This window comes from Coptis chinensis, chromosome 2, assembly GCF_015680905.1.
Source record: "Coptis chinensis isolate HL-2020 chromosome 2, ASM1568090v1, whole genome shotgun sequence".
NCBI classification, from domain to species: domain Eukaryota; kingdom Viridiplantae; phylum Streptophyta; class Magnoliopsida; order Ranunculales; family Ranunculaceae; genus Coptis; species Coptis chinensis.
The window spans coordinates 97965535-97981885 of NC_141457.1; the positions used below are offsets into that span (position 1 = coordinate 97965535).

Here is a 16351-nt window from a genome sequence, read left to right on the forward strand (position 1 = left end):
ACAACAAACTAAACAATGAATAATTATAAAATGATTCATATATAAACGTTCATTTTAGTTGGAGCGGCATAGGTAACCTATCTGGGAGGCTCTTTTGGTAGAAGTTGAGAATTTGTCTGATGGTGGCGGTGTAATCATTAGAGAAAATCGCATTGTTAACGAATCCTATGAAAAAGGCAGAGCATAGGCACGATGCTGCATAAAAATCACTCAAATTACTTAAAAACAACAAACTAAACAAAAAATAATTATAAAATGAACTTAAAAACTAACAGTTGTGTTTGGCATTAGCAACTTTAGGGCTTTTTTCGCTAAAAAAAAATTTAGGAGTGTAACTGGTTATCGGGGGCAAGTTCCGAGGTGACTTTTGTTAAAAATCCTTATAGCAATTATATATGATGTCATCTACAAATTGAAATACGTCATATGTTGCTAACGACGTCAAACAATCTAACAATTGCGTTTGGCATTAGCAACTTCAAAGGTTTTTTCGCTTATTTCGGGGTTTTTTTCGCTTAGAAAAAAATTTAGGAGTGTAACTGGTTATCGGGAACAAGTTCACAAGTGACTTTTGTCAAAAATCCATTGTTTGTGTATTGTTAATTTGTTAGTAATAACCAAATTATCTTTTTGTGAACTGTCATTCATTTGTTTCTAGCTGTAGAATATAAACATATTATTCATGTGGTAAGCTAAGTATGCGGCTACGAATTCAAACAAAATTGAAAGGGTATAAATATATCATCAGGTTAATGAATAAGTCTAAGTCTACCGAATTTACTTGGTTCAAAATTATGTATTATTCATTCTATCTATTGGAGAGCATGAATTATTCCAATGTATTTAGCATTCGTACTAGTTGTAGAGATGAAACGCCAAATTTGGTTAAAGAAGATATAACACTGATTTGGGATTTTGAGATATTGGTGTATACCAAAGAACAAGTCAGTTTTAGGATTTAAAAGAATGAAAGGAACAATTTTCTCTGTACTCTTTTGGGGATGCAGCTAGAAGTACCCAACTAAATTGAATTAGTGATTCTCTATTAACCAGAGAATGATCAAATCAATTGGAAATAGCTCGGACTAGCATTGTTTTGATCGAAATCTCGAAAGTTTGAAACTGTAAATATATTTTTGTTGTGCTTTAAAAACCATCAAGATTTGGATATTTTTTAGCTCCACAATTTTGATAATTTTAGCTATTATGATTTATGAAAATGTGAAATGGCTATATTTTCAAATATATTTTATTAAAATTTTCTAGTTTGTTTAGAATGTTCTTTTGAGTTTGTACTCCACAAGGAGTGATGCCCCAATTTGGAGATTATCATACACAAAAAATGTTTTTTAGACCTGCACCTCCATTTGAAAAAAGAATTAGACTTGTCTATTTTTTCAACAGTGAGGGTTCAGAATCCCAACTCATCTACTTTTTCAAGCGACACTCGCCCTCCTCGCTCTGTACTCTTGTAGCAATGGAACTGTGCACTTCTCCCGCCATCTCAAGTATTCCCCGTCTCAGATTCTTACCTGCACGATGCCATCTCTACTCTTCTAACTCATCTTTCCCACTCAGAAAAGCATCTTTTTCTCACAGAGGTTCGTTTCTATGTTATCCTATTTTTCCTGCTTACTTTATGATCTGCCTAGCAGTGTATTGATTTCTTAGTAGTAGATCACTCGATGGAATCTTACACAGTTACACATCAGTCTATTACCTGACGACACTGAGAAAACATTTGTCTTACCCTATATGCTTGAATTCGGCTTAATGTTGGAAATCTAGTCAAAATATTTGTCTTACAAGTAATGATGATGTAAGTAGTTTTCACAGTATCTCTTATTTTAGCCTGTTACGTTATAATTATGCTTGTGCTTTGGAAACCACATGTTTTCAAAGTAGTAAGAAATGTTTATCTAGTGCTGGATATTTTCGTAGTGACCTTTCTACAGTCCTTATATTTTCATCTTTCCTTAAATGTGGATCTCATGGTATTTGTCAGGATTGTTGAATCTTACTATCCCTTTGCTGAGGGCAACAAGTTCTGAAGAGAACTCCACTGGAGTAAATGTGTACTTTGAAGATGTACCTAGTGTAGCAGTAACTAAGGAAGAATCCTCTGATGACCAAAATGCACAAAGTGAGACAACATCCGTGGTGGTACCAAAAGATGAATCTTACTCGACTGAAGTGAATGGGCAAGTTGAAGATGCAAACGGTGTAGTATCTTCTGATGAGCAAACTACACCAGGCGACACACCTGAGGTAGTACCGAAAGATCCTTACTCTACTGAAGTAGATGGGCAACTTGAAAATATAAGTGGTGTAGTGGTAACCATGGAAGGACCTGACGAACAAAATGCACCCGGTGAGACAACCTCTGTAGTAGTACAGAAAGAAGAATCTCCTGCTGGCGAACAATTTCAGATTTCTGAATTCCTTGAAAAGCTCAATTTAAAGGTAAAGGAATCATGAGAATCATCCAAACCAAAGTGTTTAGGATAAGATTACATAGTTGCTGATGTCTAGACGTTAGAATTCCTCTATATATGTTTTATTTTCATATCAGTGTAGTATGCTTTGATCAATGAAATCCCAACCAACTTTATTAGTTCCAGTTCAGTGTTAAGCATGACCTGAAAATTTGTTAGCATTGAGCATACTTTCCTGGTGCTGTGAGTGATGCTCAATTTCATGGAGTATGAATTGCATCTTCGTAAGAATTGATTGAGGAAAATAGATGATTGTGAGGTAAAAAACGAGGAGGGACTACCTAATTTTTGTAATGAGTAGTATCTATCTATAAATCATATCAGTGAAAAGATGGCCATTGGTTTTTTTGTATTGTGTTGTTTAGTAAACTTCAATCTCATATTTCCTGCTGTTTTCTAGCATGAACTGAAATGTATGTTGGCGTTGAGCATGCTAACATGAGTTGTGAGTTGTGGTCAGTGTCATTGTCTCAACATAATGTTTATAGAATAGAAACAGGATATTAAAAGATGATGCTGACATGGTGTAGTGATAAGAATGCGATGCCACTATTAGTACTACTAAATATCTATGGTACTTAGAACTACTAAAACTTAGAACATATATTTCTTCTGTAGTAGTAGGGGTTCGGAAGATAAACTTGGTTGTTCATTTACTAATATCTATGGTGTATGTGTATCTGTCACTATTTTCAGCTGGACTCAGAAGATACATATTCAGTTCTCATTTATGGAACTGGTGCTCTTGTTGCTCTGTGGCTAGCATCAGCTGTTATAGGTGCAATCGACTCTATCCCACTGGTAATATCTTCAGTTTTATACTTTTATTTGGAGAAGTAAATTTAATAAACTTATGAGAAGACCACATGTTTTCTTGATTAACAACATAAGTTATTTGCTTTTGAATCTGCAATCAGGTCCCCAAGGTGTTGGAAATCGTGGGGCTTTCGTACACAATTTGGTTTACCTCTCGTTATCTGATATTCAAGGTAGACTCGGTTGAACTTCAGAAGACTGGTGGTATCTTTTAATTTAGGTCCCAAGGAGTCATACTAATTGGTTCATGTTTATTTTTGCAGAAAAATAGGGACGAGTTGTTAACCAAAATTGAAGAGGTTAAGCACCAAATTACTGGATCAACTTCTGAATGATATATTTTTTTTTCGTTAAATTTCTGAATGATATCTAGGAACATGTATCGTGTGCACATTTTTTCTTGTTCGATTAGAAGGAATCTACAACAGATATGCAGCATTGCCTCCTTGGAAAATTTTGTAGAATGCCAGTTGGTACAATTTATACTATATATTATAGTTTCTATTTTCCCGATCCCCAAAGGGTGTGATTTGTTGTATCTTAATGAAGTCTTTTGGTTTGTTAAAAAAAAAAAGTGTGATTTGTTACTTCCTTTAGCTTTCATGAACACACATATACTACTAGGTGGTGTGTGGGTAATTAAATAAAAGGATAAGGATGCGCTAATGAGGTCTGGAACTGAAGCTATTTAAGAAGGTTAGTTTGATCTACTGATTGACCATGGAAATTGTGTGCGTGACTGCACATAATACTGAAAGTCTGTTTGCTTTTAAGTTACAGTTTAAGTTTTAGACTTTTAGTTCAGTTTGTACGAGTTCTGTACACCTCACTACAATTTTGGTATCATTTCACCGGAAAGCAGGAACCAAAATCCTCACAGGAGACTGGGCTTATTACGAAATCAATTTGGTCCTGCACCTAAATTTATTGAGGCGAGTAAATTTGGTTCTGCACTCGACGAATCTCTACTTCATGTCTGTAGTAGAATTTGTGTAAGTGTATGTGGCTAGTTTTATGAATCTACATTAACAACTTCAGGAGTCAGGACTCGCTAATAATCAAGAACGGCCTCAAGACATAATAATTCTAACTCATAAGCTGCATTTAAGAACTCGTGAAATTCCGGCACTGAAAAAAAACCGAAATATGTACCGAAAACTTTTCATACTTTCCTGTACGTGTATTAGCAAGCTCAAAAGTGAAGAGTGAAGAGACGCATTTCTTCGATTAGTTGGCGCGCAACATTAACGGCTTCAGAGATCAGACACCACTTGTAAGTTTCAATGAAAGTTAATTTCAATCCCCACCGCCACTTCTCCTCCTCTCCACTTCCATGGATCTCTCCACTACAATATCAAAAACCCAAACCCGACCCACCACCCGAACCCTCATTTCCTCTCGACCATAAAAAACCCAAATTCATCACTCACGACTCCGCAATCACTCTAATCAAACGTGAAAAAGAGCCACAACGTGCATTAGACATTTTCAATATGGTTTCAAACCAACGTGGTTTTAACCACAATCATTCCACGTACTCAATTATCTTACATAAACTAGCCCAATCTAAAAAATTCAAAGCAGTTGACGCAATTCTTCGACAAATGTCATTCGAGACTTGTAAATTTCACGAAGGCTTGTTTATAAACCTTATGACACATTTTTCTAAATCTTGTTTACATGAAAGAATAGTAGAAATGTTATTTGCTATACAACCTATTGTTCGTGAAAGACCTTCGCTTAAAGCTATTAGTACTTGTCTTAATTTACTTATTGAAGCTAGGGAAATTGACTTAGCTAGAAATGTTTTGTTGGAGTTGAAGGAGAGAAGTGATTTTAAGCCTAATACTTGTGTTTTTAATATATTGGTTAAGTACCATTGTAAGAAAGGTGATCTTGATTCTGCATTTGAGGTTGTGAATGAGATGAAGAAAGGGGAAAAGTCTTATCCTAATTTGATAACTTATTCTACTCTAATGGGCGGTCTCTGTGACGCTGGGAGATTACAAGAAGCGATTCAAGTGTTTGAGGAAATGGTATCGAAGGATGAGATATTACCGGATACATTGACTTATAATATTTTGATTAATGGTTTTTGTCGAGGAGGGAAGGTGGATCGAGCTAGGAAGATAATGGACTTCATGAGAAAGAATGAATGTCAGCCTAATATTTTCAACTACTCCTCTTTGATGAACGGGTATTGTAAAGAGGATAGGTACGAGGAGGCTAAGGAGGTTTTTGATGAGATGAGGAGGTCAAGGTTGGAAATCGATGCGGTTTGTTATACCACGTTGATTAGCTGTCTTTGTAAAGGTGGGAGAATTGATGAAGCTATTAACATGCTCAAGGAGATGGAAAAGGTATGCAAAGTTGATCTTGTAACCTTTAATGTGTTATTCAAAGGTTTGTGTTTTGATAAGAGGTTCGATGAGGCAATAGGTATGCTAGAGAGGTTGCCCTATGAGGGTGTGTATCTGAACAAGGCAAGTTATAGAGTTGTGTTGAATTTCTTGTTGAAGGAGAAGGAGATTGAGAGAGCTGTTTATGTGCTGGGATTGATGCTAGGTAGGGGATTTGTGCCTCATTTCGCGACTTCAAATGAAGTGTTGATCAGTTTCTGTGAGGCTGGAAAGGTGGAAGATGCGACTATTGCTTTATACAGTTTGGTGGAGAAGGGGTTCAAGCCAGAGTATGAAACTTGGTTTCAGTTGGTTAAGTCAATATGCAGAGAAAGGAAGTTAGTGAAGACATTCAGTTTGCTTGACGAGTTAGTCGCTGCACAGAAATGAATTATGAGATTTTAATATTGACGAGAAGAATCTAGCAAACAACGGTTGGACCTGTACTCGCATGAAGAGAAACATTTGAGCAGCCATGAGAGGAACAACGAATGGTTGAGCAGAGATGATATGATAAGAACGATACTGGATGGAGGCATGGAAGAGCCAACACATTTGAATTTTGCTTGTGAACTCCTTCGTGTGAGCTTCATTTCTACGTTTAGAAAGAGGATCTCGTCACTCTGAACCATTGCTCAGTCACTCAAATATGCGGAACTGGAGGTCCCTGTTCTCTAGAGTTCTCCCTAGCCGCAAAGATTTCTATCTTTGTATCTTTTGTTATTTATATGTGGCAATTTAACCTATTTGGCCCAACGCTTTAGCCGCATTGTTTTGGTTTAGAAAGCACTGTTGTCAAATAACAGAGAAGCACGAAAACAATTACTGTTGTTCTTTTCAAGTCACAGATGATTGCCATAGACAAGGATCATCTAGAATTTTTCGGTTTGCTTGTTGCCACAACTTATGAGCGTAATGCATCTCGTTGACAAGGATTATTCGCTATTCATAGATGCAAGGATTTGCATCTAGACGATTGAATTTTTACAAAAGGTTTACAAATGTAATTTGTTGCCTTACATGGCGTGGGCTAACTTTCTATAGAGTTGTCGGACGATTCTGTCCCTATTATGCATCTTCAATTACAAAATAATTGTTTTATATTATTTTAATATTTATTATGACAAAATGTATTAAGAATTTTTGAAAAAAAATTGGTCGGTGCAAATTATTCCACGTAAAACTTATTTTAAAGTTCAAAACCTATGGGACATAAGAACAAGGTTTGTTCAAGAGTACAGATTTCAGGGTGAAGACCCTAAGCTGTTTCAGTGATGCTATCCTCCTATCTTTTGCTGAATTTAAGAATCTTCATAAGGAACTTTAACTAGCAAAAATGAATAGTTGGAACAACTAAGGGCAGAACTTGTTTGCAATCACTCCCCCATTCCCGTGTTTAATGCATGATTTTTTATGCCATTCCTAGAACAAATTATACATCTGCAGAGAATCCTGAACAATACTTTTGTTCCGTTTTTGAAATAGCTAAAGTTTTTAATCATATCAAAATTCTTCCTACCTTCATTATATTCCTTCCTTTTCCTCTTATACTCTTATATATCCATTTCCTCTTATATTCTTATATATCAGTTTCATCTCTGGTTTGTGAATACCTGATGTATACTTATTTATACTAGAAACTCTTAGTAGGAACTAGGAAACACGTCTGTGCTTCCTTCTTGTAAGGTTTGCCGTGCATAGCTTGTGTTCCTAGGTCATTCGTTATCTTCAAAAATAATTATTGGCTTCTTCTTCGCAGATTGGTTGAAGAACACCATTTATGCTAAAACATGTGAAAAATGATGCCACGCTGTGTGTGGATGGTGGATGGTTCGCTTGTTCTCCCATAATTTACAAGTACCTGCCTCTGGGCTCAAACAAGGTCAAAATTGCACAATAATGTCCCACTCCCACAAGGAAAGCAATACCACTTGTACTATATATCTGCAACATTGATGGTAAACTTTAACTGGAAGCATATGAATGAAGAGAAAGAATTGATTTGTTTGGCTAGATTCTGCGAAAATTTTCAATAACTATTCCAACAAGCAGAAATACAAAACTGACAAACCAAATTATGCCAACAAACGACACAGAAAAAACTGATTCCAATTAGTCTATCTTAGCAACTCCTAGAGCCTTCATGGTCTGAAGTAATGTTCCAACACATTTCATCAGCACTGATAGAAACACGCTCAAACTTCTCCTTACTGTACCCTGATATAGATTTCAAGGATTGTAGATGGTCGTCCTGTGTGTTTCATTCATACTGATTTCTGGGGTAAAATTAGACCTAAGCTCCAGAGGTATTCACAACTTCTTAAACAACTACAACAGCAAGGGTGAACAAATCCTCCAAGAAGAAAGCAATTCAAATCCCTGCTTGGAAAGTACATAAAGGGATGTATACATTTGTTCTACGTTTTCTTTTTCTACATCAGATGTGGGCACTTCTAACCCTATTACACCCATAAGCTCACTCCCCTCTTTGTTCTGTTGAACTAATGGTATGCTTGCTCTACATAATTGTTTTACATGCCTTGGCAAATCACTAATCTATCATGCCGTGCCAATGTCTCCTCATGCGACTCTAATTCACCAAATTGAATGTTTGATGCCTAGTCCATTGCATGTTAAGATGAGGCTCTTGTGCTTGTCAAGGTACTCCTGCAAATTACAAGAACGAATTAAGCTAAAGTGACAAATTTAAAACTAAAAAAAGGTGTCACAAAATGCACTTACAGCGAGATTGCAATCATAGATGTAGAGCATCCCTTTTCTGTCATATTCTCTCCTTTTGATAGGATCGCTAAGAACTGGTGAAAGAAAAAGAAAAAGATAAAACGTTTGAAATTATTGTTACAATGTTTTCCCTAATTTCGCAACCCTTCTTCTTCCACTAAGGGATGTTGCAATTGGATCAAAAGTTAAAATTATGAGTTGACAACAATGAAGGAACCTGGAATCAGAATGCATATATTCCAAGTAAAATTTCCTTAGCAACAGTTTCTGGAAACGATAACTAACCTGTGTAAGCCTCATTTATCTCTTGAAATATTGGAGTTGCACCGTCCTGATCTTTCCGCTTGTCCGGATGCCATTTCTACAAAAAAGATGACTGAAAGGCATTAACAAGAGATTTCAACTAAAACTTTAACCGCATTGCATCCTCATACTCAACTTGAGAAGAAACATTTCATTTAAAAAGAAAGGAAAAGAAAAGGAGCAGCAGGCGCATTTATGCCCTGCTGAAAAAGACTTCTCTCTATATGTACATCACTCTAATGTCTTGTAAACGCACATAATGATATAAACACTTAAACAAACCAGTGCAAGACGGATATAATTTGACCGGATAGTGTCCTCGGTAGCATCGTAATCCACTTGCAGTATTTTATAGTAATCCTAACACCCAAGTAACACAAATCATCATTAGAAGCCAAGTAGAAAATGATGCTCTACTCCAAAGTATAAAATTCAAAACACAATATAAAGGCTGCTGTTAGTGTAAATTTTAAATTTTAAAATAAAAATTGCCCTTAGCCAGACCAAAAAAAAACCCGGAAATGGATTGAGATAGAGTACCTTGGGTTTAGATAAGAGGGAAAGTAAGTCAAAATGAGCCTCTTGCTCTTCTGCTTCTTGATATTCTTCTTCTTCTTCTTGGAATTCGTTAATCCAGTCTTCCCATATCATTTTTCTTCCAACGCAACACCCGGATATTGTGTGAGAAGATAGTTTTGTGGGGTTGGTGGACTGGTGAGACAAGAAAGTTCTAGATTTTTATTAAGTTTGTTTGTCACGGACTTTATATACGGATCTGACCCCATATCTAATGGACTTCTAGGCCTTTCCCGATACCCATTATTCAATTTGAGACACCACCCAATTAGACAACCCTCAAATTGGTTTGATATACCCATACCCATACCCAGTATTAATGACAGGGCTAAAACTTTCTTAGCTGCTTATAGGAAGAAATGGTTTGATATAAAACCAGACCCTCCTAGGGCTTTTTGGTTCTGGAAAGAAATCTATAGAACTGTCAAGAATATTCTTCCATAAATCATTTGGAGCATTGGAAAGGGGGACAAGTTATGGTAAATATTATGAAACATACTTGGATCCTCCTTAATGATGCCCCTGTTACTTTGGGAGAGGTGTTACCTAGCAGACCAGACTTTGAGAACCTTAGTGTGAGCAGTGGCGGAGCCCAGGGTACGCCCTGGCTCACCCTGAGTTTTGGTAGAAAAAGCAGTTATTATTAGTAACTCTGTAAATTTTCACTGTCCTTAAGGGCTTCAGCATACCCATTATGCTTTGAATTGTCAATTATGCCTACAAAGAGTAAAATACAATAAGTGTCTCTAGTTAGATAGGCTAAGATTTTAAAAGTAATTTTGAAATTTATTAGTTGTTTGGCTTGAACCTAACGCATTTGAAACACAAGTGCACATGAGTTTCACACTTTCACGTACACACTAGTGCTATTGTAAGTTTGTCATATGAATGTTTGCATGCTCCTCTAACCATCATAGGCCATGTGGCATTATATTTTGATAAAAGAACAACAAAAAATGAGAGCAAAAAAATTGAGTAAAATAGTATAGATATTTAAATGCACCTTATCAATTAACAAAACAAACAATCTGATGAACTAACCTATGCAATTAATGATTTTGTTTACTCCTTAGGAAGTATATTAGGTGTGAGTTACGATTGTTCTTTCAAATTAAAAAAATTTATTATGTAAACTTTAATATGATTTTGAATTTGAAAATTGACAAACTAAACTATCAGTACAATTGTTTTTTTGCATAAGAAAAAAACTAAAAAAAAAATCTGACAAATATTAAACTAGAGAAAAAAAGTAAAAAAAGATACGTGTACACTAATTGAATTGTGTTGAAAATTTGTAGTGCTAATTGGCTCACCTTATAATAAATTCCTGGCTTCGCCACTGAGTGTGATGGACTTGATGATAAGAGATGACACTGGGTGAGACTACCACTAGGTCGAAAGGTTGTTCCCACCTGAAATAGCACACCTTATTAAGCAAGTGGTGATGAGACCCTCCAGTCCCTCCAGTCTGGCAAGTGACACAGTCAGATGGGGGGCACCAGGAATGGTAGACTCACTGTTAAGTCTGTTTATCAATTTTTGAAAAACATTTAGTAGCAAGAGGGCACATCCTTTTTTAACCTTAAGAGCATTAAAACTCTCTGGGAACAACTTTGCCAGCTAGCAATTAGCTTTTTCTCTGGAAATTGTATATGCACATCCTCCCTACAGGCGATGTGTTGCCCATACACAACCTGAAAGGAGACTATACTTGTCCTCTCTGCTGGACTAAACCATAAAATCCCAATAACTTATTTTTCCAATGTGAATGGATAAAGTTGGTCTGGTTTGCCTCTGAGCTGGGAGCAAGAATGAAGGCAAGGGGTAGCCATGACAATTAGAGATTGGTTGGATGAGTTCCTAGAGTGGAGCTGTAAAACCCCATTTTTTTTTTTTTATATAATTAAGTGTGGTATTATTATTTATTGATATAATTTTTGAAATTTTTGAGAATATAGAAAATAGAAATTTTGGTTTAGCAAAACTAGGACTCTATGAGAGAAATGTAGGATAGTTATCAAGGATAACTCACATAGCTAACTTTTTATTTCTCTCCCACGTTTTCAAAACAAAAGAAAAACTCTACTGAAAAGAAGAAGAAAATAAAAGAGAAGAAGAAAAGAGAAAAGGGGAATGCAAAGTATTGGGCTCACCGCACTATTGATATTTATAGTTGTTTACATCTTGTAGATTTAATAAGGTGAGTTATATTTTTTTTTTTTTTTTTGTTTCCATAGAAATAAGATATGTTGTTTGTTATGTATGATCATATGGATTGTATATTAGGAGTATAAAACCATTAATGAACTGTATAGAGTTTTGTGAAGAAGATGAACAGTTAACAGTAAACATCATTCCAAAACAAAACTTGTATGCGCAGTATTTTAATTCTTTTCCGATGGAGATTGTCCCGTACTCGGATGTCTCTCAAATTTAATCCTTAGTTACCTTATACATTAAAATATGACATATATAAATGTTAGACAGATCCAACGGTGGAGTTTCTGTCGAGGCACGCATAAACGTGACTGGTCGTAGTATATACTACGCCAGAAAACTGCACTGCGCAGTCATAGGTTTAGGCATAGATTAAGGATGACCACATGTTGGATCTTCCTCAAATTGGATCTGCATATTTAAAACACACAGTAGTCATACCCATTAATATTGGAGGGAAATCCGACGGTGGGATGTCAGTCGAGGCATTGAAATACGAGACTATTGATTTTGGATAAAGTTGTGAATGAATGGAAAATGGTTGATTTATTGAATGGATTGTTGTTTATGATCATTGTGCATGATTTGCTACTGCCTGAAATTAGTATATTTACATAAAAAGTGTAACCTTGGTTTATTTGAATATAAACATGATAATTGATTGAGCTTGTGCAAACTGTCACTCTTGGGAGTGTATTATAAGAAATATTGCCTGGAAAGTATTGTTGATCGTGGAAATTTATTTTGTTTTGTATAACATATATACTATATGGATGTGAAATCATTAAAAAAATTATGACACTATTAAAATAAGATGGACATTTTCCATACTCATGATATGATGATTACGCATTCCATCTCTAGGAGATGTGACGTGAATGCGGGTGGATGCATTTGATGTCTTGACGCATTCCATCCTTGTGAGATGTGATGTAAATGTGGGTTTGGATATATTTTATGACGCATTCCATCGTTGTGAGATGTGACGTAAATGCGGATTTAGATATATTTTATGATGCATTCCATCCTTGTGAGATGTGACGTAAATGCGGGATTAAAATTTATAGCAAGGTTCCGTCTTTTAGGGGAGGAACTAAAAGTCTTTTGCCTCACTAAGAGATGTGACGTAAACCTTGGATATGTGGATTCATATGATATTTTATGACGCATTCCATCATTGTGAGATGTGACGTAAATGCGGGATTAAAATTTATGGCAATGTTCCATCTTTTAGGGGAGGAACTAAATGTCATTTTCCTTACTAAGAGATGTGACGTAAACACCTTGGTTATGTGAATTTACATGATATTGGTATTTCATGAGTTCAAAGTGCGGAAATGGGAAATGGTCCTTTAGGAAATATAAAAGATGCCTAAGATAATTTAATAAATCATGGGAAATGGTCTTAATTAAAAAGTGTATTAGTAATTTATATAATACTTGAGACATTGTTTTTATATTTTATTAATTGTTATTATTGAATTAACTCTATTTTTGTAGAAGGGTGGGCTACCTAATCCTTATTGCAGGGATGAAGCCCACTACTCTAGACTGTTAGGCGCTAAGGTAATGTACTATATACTTTTTAAAATTATTATTTAGATAGTTGGTTACAATGTTATATTAAATTTTATGTATTATATTGGTATGTGCTACATGGATTGCACGTTAAGAGAAACTAGGTTTTTCTTGTCAGTTGATGACAAAGGATCGATGTCTTTAACGTAGCCGAATGATGTAGACGTGGTATACGTAACTTCATGGCGATAATGTATATTGTTATGAACTATCATGAGTATTGCATTTAGGGCACTCACACCAGTATTTTTAATGCTGACCCCAGTTTGCTTTGCATTCGGGGGTATGTTCCTTATGGAACCTAGACCCTTCGCAGGAACCGCAGCAGTAGTAGCTGTTTGAGTTGGAAAACCGTGGAGCTACAGTTGGAGTAGTTGGTTTTGCTTAGGAGCTGTTTTTCTTTAGAGATTATACCTTTTTTATTGTATGTTGGATTTTGAGTTAATAAGTTGAGACATTCTTGTTTATCTTTATTTCGGTTTGACGTTCCTCGACATATCATGATGATTGTAATTTGGAGGTTATTAATTTTGGATTTATGCAAGTATTCTTATTATAATATTTGTTTTTTTTGTTGGATTTAAATGCATGTTTATCATAAAGGTATGATCTCGGTTCACGCCTCGGGATTTGTAGGATTTGGATGACGTGGAAATAGAGTAAATATCTATTTGTTGTCGATTCGAATTCTACGAAAAATCGGGGTGTGACAGGAGCAAGGCCAAATATCTTGGTATTGCATAAAAAATGATGCTAGCAGCTATCCTCTTATAAGAGATATGGGAGATGAGGAACAAAACAAAGTTTGAGGGCAAAACACCAAACAGGGATAGCCTCTTGAGGAGGGCTTATACTAAGGGGAATAGATGTATCCAAGCTTTTAGTGATACTCAGGGAGTGACCTCTTCTAACTCAACACCCTCTGATTTATGCCATTATGTGAATTACACATCACTATTCATGTTGATTGAAGTAAACACTATTGTAATTAGGTTTGATGTTGCTTTTTGCAGGGAAACAAGGGTTGCTGTTGCTAGAGCCTTGGCATGGAATGGGGAAGGCAAGCTGGTGGGCACAGCAGCCACTTGGAGGTTTGAAACTGGCGGTGTTGAGGAGGCAGAGATGGTGGCTCTGGAAGTTGCTACCAAGTTAGCCAAGACTATAGGGGGAACATATTTTCTTTTTGAGGGAGATTGTAAACAAATTGTTCATAGTTTATAGAACTCTCGTGATATCTCATAATTGGAAACTGAAACCAAATAGGTGCATGATTATGGGCTTATGTCAGCCTTTCTCCCTTTGTAAAATTAACTGGTCCAATATCGAAGCTCACAACCTTGCAAATTGGCCTTCCAAAACTCACGACGTGAGCCTTCTGTTTAGACATCTTTTGGAATGTAGCACTGTACCTTTGATATTATACTGAATATGACATGTTTCTATCCAAGAAAAAAAAAACCCTCAAATTGGTTTGACTGGTCGGTAGTGGGTTGACTTTGAGTGTATTAGTTAAGGGTGGGCAATGGGCCGGGTCGGGCTAGTCCAGCCATAAAACATTTAAAAGCCCTTTAGATATTAAGGTTGGGTCGGCCCGACCCTAAAGTCAGCATAGGGTCGGGTCGGGTCGGGTCACAAGTCTAAATCTCAAGCCCTGACCCTATCTTAAGCCATCTTTAAAGGTTTTAGGGCCGAGTTTTAGGGTCGGGTTTTAGGGTCGACCTATATATTTTATTTGTTTTACAAATGCCATTTTTCAGACAAAGGTTATTTTGTTGGTTTCTGTGTTACAAATGTCTGTTATGTATTTCGCTTTAATGGTATGGACGGAAACCTTTAGTTCTAAACTTGGCTTGGATGTGAATAAAAATATAATTTATAAGAAGTAAGTGGAAAAATAAATTGAGAATAATAAGTTATAGACTTTGATTTGATAATCAAAGGAATAAAGTCTTATTTTTTTATTAGGCTAGTGCTTCATTGTTCTTCATGGCTGCTAGATAGGTTGACAAATTTTTGTTATATAAGACAAGTTATTGGAAGTACCATTGGGTGTAAGTGATAAATTACAAATGACAATGTTATTTTAATTTAAAATATTTAACAAATAGTTGGACAATTATGGTACATGTATTTATAGTGAAAAATGTGAAACTATAACTAGGGCTTGGTTAGGGCTAAATTAGGGTCGGGCCTATGTTTTAGAATCTTAGCCCTAGCCCTGCCCTAGAAGGCCTTAGGGTCGGGTCGGTCATGTCCTAAATTCTGTGAGGGCTTTAGCTAGTGAGAACTTTATAGGGATTGGCCGGATTAGGGTAGGTTAGGGCCAAATTCCCACCCCTAGTATCAGTCATGAGCCTGTATAGTTGTGAGTTTGGTCTGTATAGTTGTGAGTTTGGTTTGAAGTTGAGGGGTTTATTCAGAATGGAAAGCATTGTTTCGGGATTAGCAAATTCGGTGCCTTAAAATAAACAAAAGTGAAGCAATTAAGAAAGAAAAGAAAAACCGTGTACAGCTTTCCTTCCAAAATGACAACTAGATGTCTAGATGACGTCTTACTTACTTAGTTGCGAAGGAAATGCTGTTTTTGGCAATTGAACTAATTGTTAATAGGAGATAGGCAGATAAGCACATTGGATCCCGTATAGCTGCATTCAAAAACCTACAAGTCTACAACTAGACAAGAAAATTTTCTGTGTGCAGCGCGCGTTCTCACCTTAGACAAAATATGTAACCATGTGGTCCAACCCCTAATGGATGGACCGATACATGTCTCTGCGACGCGAGTATGGGTGATTTTGAACATTAATCTCACTTGCACGTCGAGATAGTAAATCAACTTGTATCACTTTTTATTTTTCATAGGAATACTAGCACGCGCTCCAACACTATTAAACCATTGGCAATAAATGAAATATTATTTATCATGAGATTGTGAAAATATTTACCGATGTTTTCATAGTCTTGGTGCGTGATGGCATTCCTAAGATTTTGTCTAGCTTTTTATTTTTCTCGATAATTTAAGATTTTGTCTAGCACTTAATCACTTATGACATTGACATATCATTGTAGGCGCCGATCTTAAACAAGTTGCCCCATAAGTCAAATCAAAACAATGTGAGTTAATTACGTAAGTTAAGTTTTTGTGTTTAGAACCAAATTGATGTAATTTCAAGATCATGTTTTCAGTGTGCATCTCGACGAAGTTACATACGTTTGTACCAAAGA

At 36.0% G+C, this 16351-nt stretch overlaps 3 protein-coding genes across 3 annotated transcripts; 2 read left to right on the top strand and 1 right to left on the bottom strand.

Annotated features, from left to right (window-relative positions):
- Nucleotides 1–1317: 1317 nt before the first annotated feature.
- On the top strand, nt 1318–3826 carry LOC147519430 (uncharacterized). Its single transcript, XM_086591022.1, has 5 exons — nt 1318–1601; nt 2006–2463; nt 3192–3296; nt 3413–3484; nt 3575–3826. The coding sequence occupies exons 1-5, from the start codon at nt 1343–1345 to the stop codon at nt 3644–3646; spliced, it is 966 nt and encodes a 321-aa protein (XP_086447148.1). The 5' UTR covers nt 1318–1342; the 3' UTR covers nt 3647–3826.
- A 584-nt stretch (nt 3827–4410) lies between these two features.
- Nucleotides 4411–6652, top strand: LOC147519431 (Pentatricopeptide repeat (PPR) superfamily protein). Its single transcript, XM_086591024.1, has one exon. It carries the CDS (start codon nt 4595–4597, stop codon nt 6098–6100), a length of 1506 nt encoding a protein of 501 aa, XP_086447150.1. The 5' UTR covers nt 4411–4594; the 3' UTR covers nt 6101–6652.
- A 1042-nt stretch (nt 6653–7694) lies between these two features.
- On the bottom strand, nt 7695–9489 carry LOC147519432 (uncharacterized). The gene is made up of 5 exons (XM_086591025.1): nt 9296–9489; nt 9038–9115; nt 8738–8813; nt 8453–8526; nt 7695–8377 (listed from the first exon to the last, which is right to left on the bottom strand). The coding sequence occupies exons 1-5, from the start codon at nt 9404–9406 to the stop codon at nt 8306–8308; spliced, it is 411 nt and encodes a 136-aa protein (XP_086447151.1). The 5' UTR covers nt 9407–9489; the 3' UTR covers nt 7695–8305.
- Nucleotides 9490–16351: the final 6862 nt, after the last annotated feature.

Excerpts from the sequence above, each read along its gene's own strand:
- LOC147519431 (XM_086591024.1), top strand. The coding sequence starts at position 4,595 with ATGAAAGTTAATTTCAATCCCCACCGCCACTTCTCCTCCTCTCCACTT.
- LOC147519430 (XM_086591022.1), top strand. The coding sequence starts at position 1,343 with ATGTTTTTTAGACCTGCACCTCCATTTGAAAAAAGAATTAGACTTGTC. Across the intron at positions 3,297-3,412 it reads CAATCGACTCTATCCCACTG|GTCCCCAAGGTGTTGGAAAT; the intron begins GTAATATCTTCA and ends ATCTGCAATCAG. Across the intron at positions 3,485-3,574 it reads CTCGTTATCTGATATTCAAG|AAAAATAGGGACGAGTTGTT; the intron begins GTAGACTCGGTT and ends TTATTTTTGCAG.
- LOC147519432 (XM_086591025.1), bottom strand. The coding sequence starts at position 9,406 with ATGATATGGGAAGACTGGATTAACGAATTCCAAGAAGAAGAAGAAGAA. Across the intron at positions 8,527-8,737 it reads GATAAATGAGGCTTACACAG|TTCTTAGCGATCCTATCAAA; the intron begins GTTAGTTATCGT and ends TTCTTTCACCAG. Across the intron at positions 8,378-8,452 it reads TCTATGATTGCAATCTCGCT|GAGTACCTTGACAAGCACAA; the intron begins GTAAGTGCATTT and ends TGTAATTTGCAG.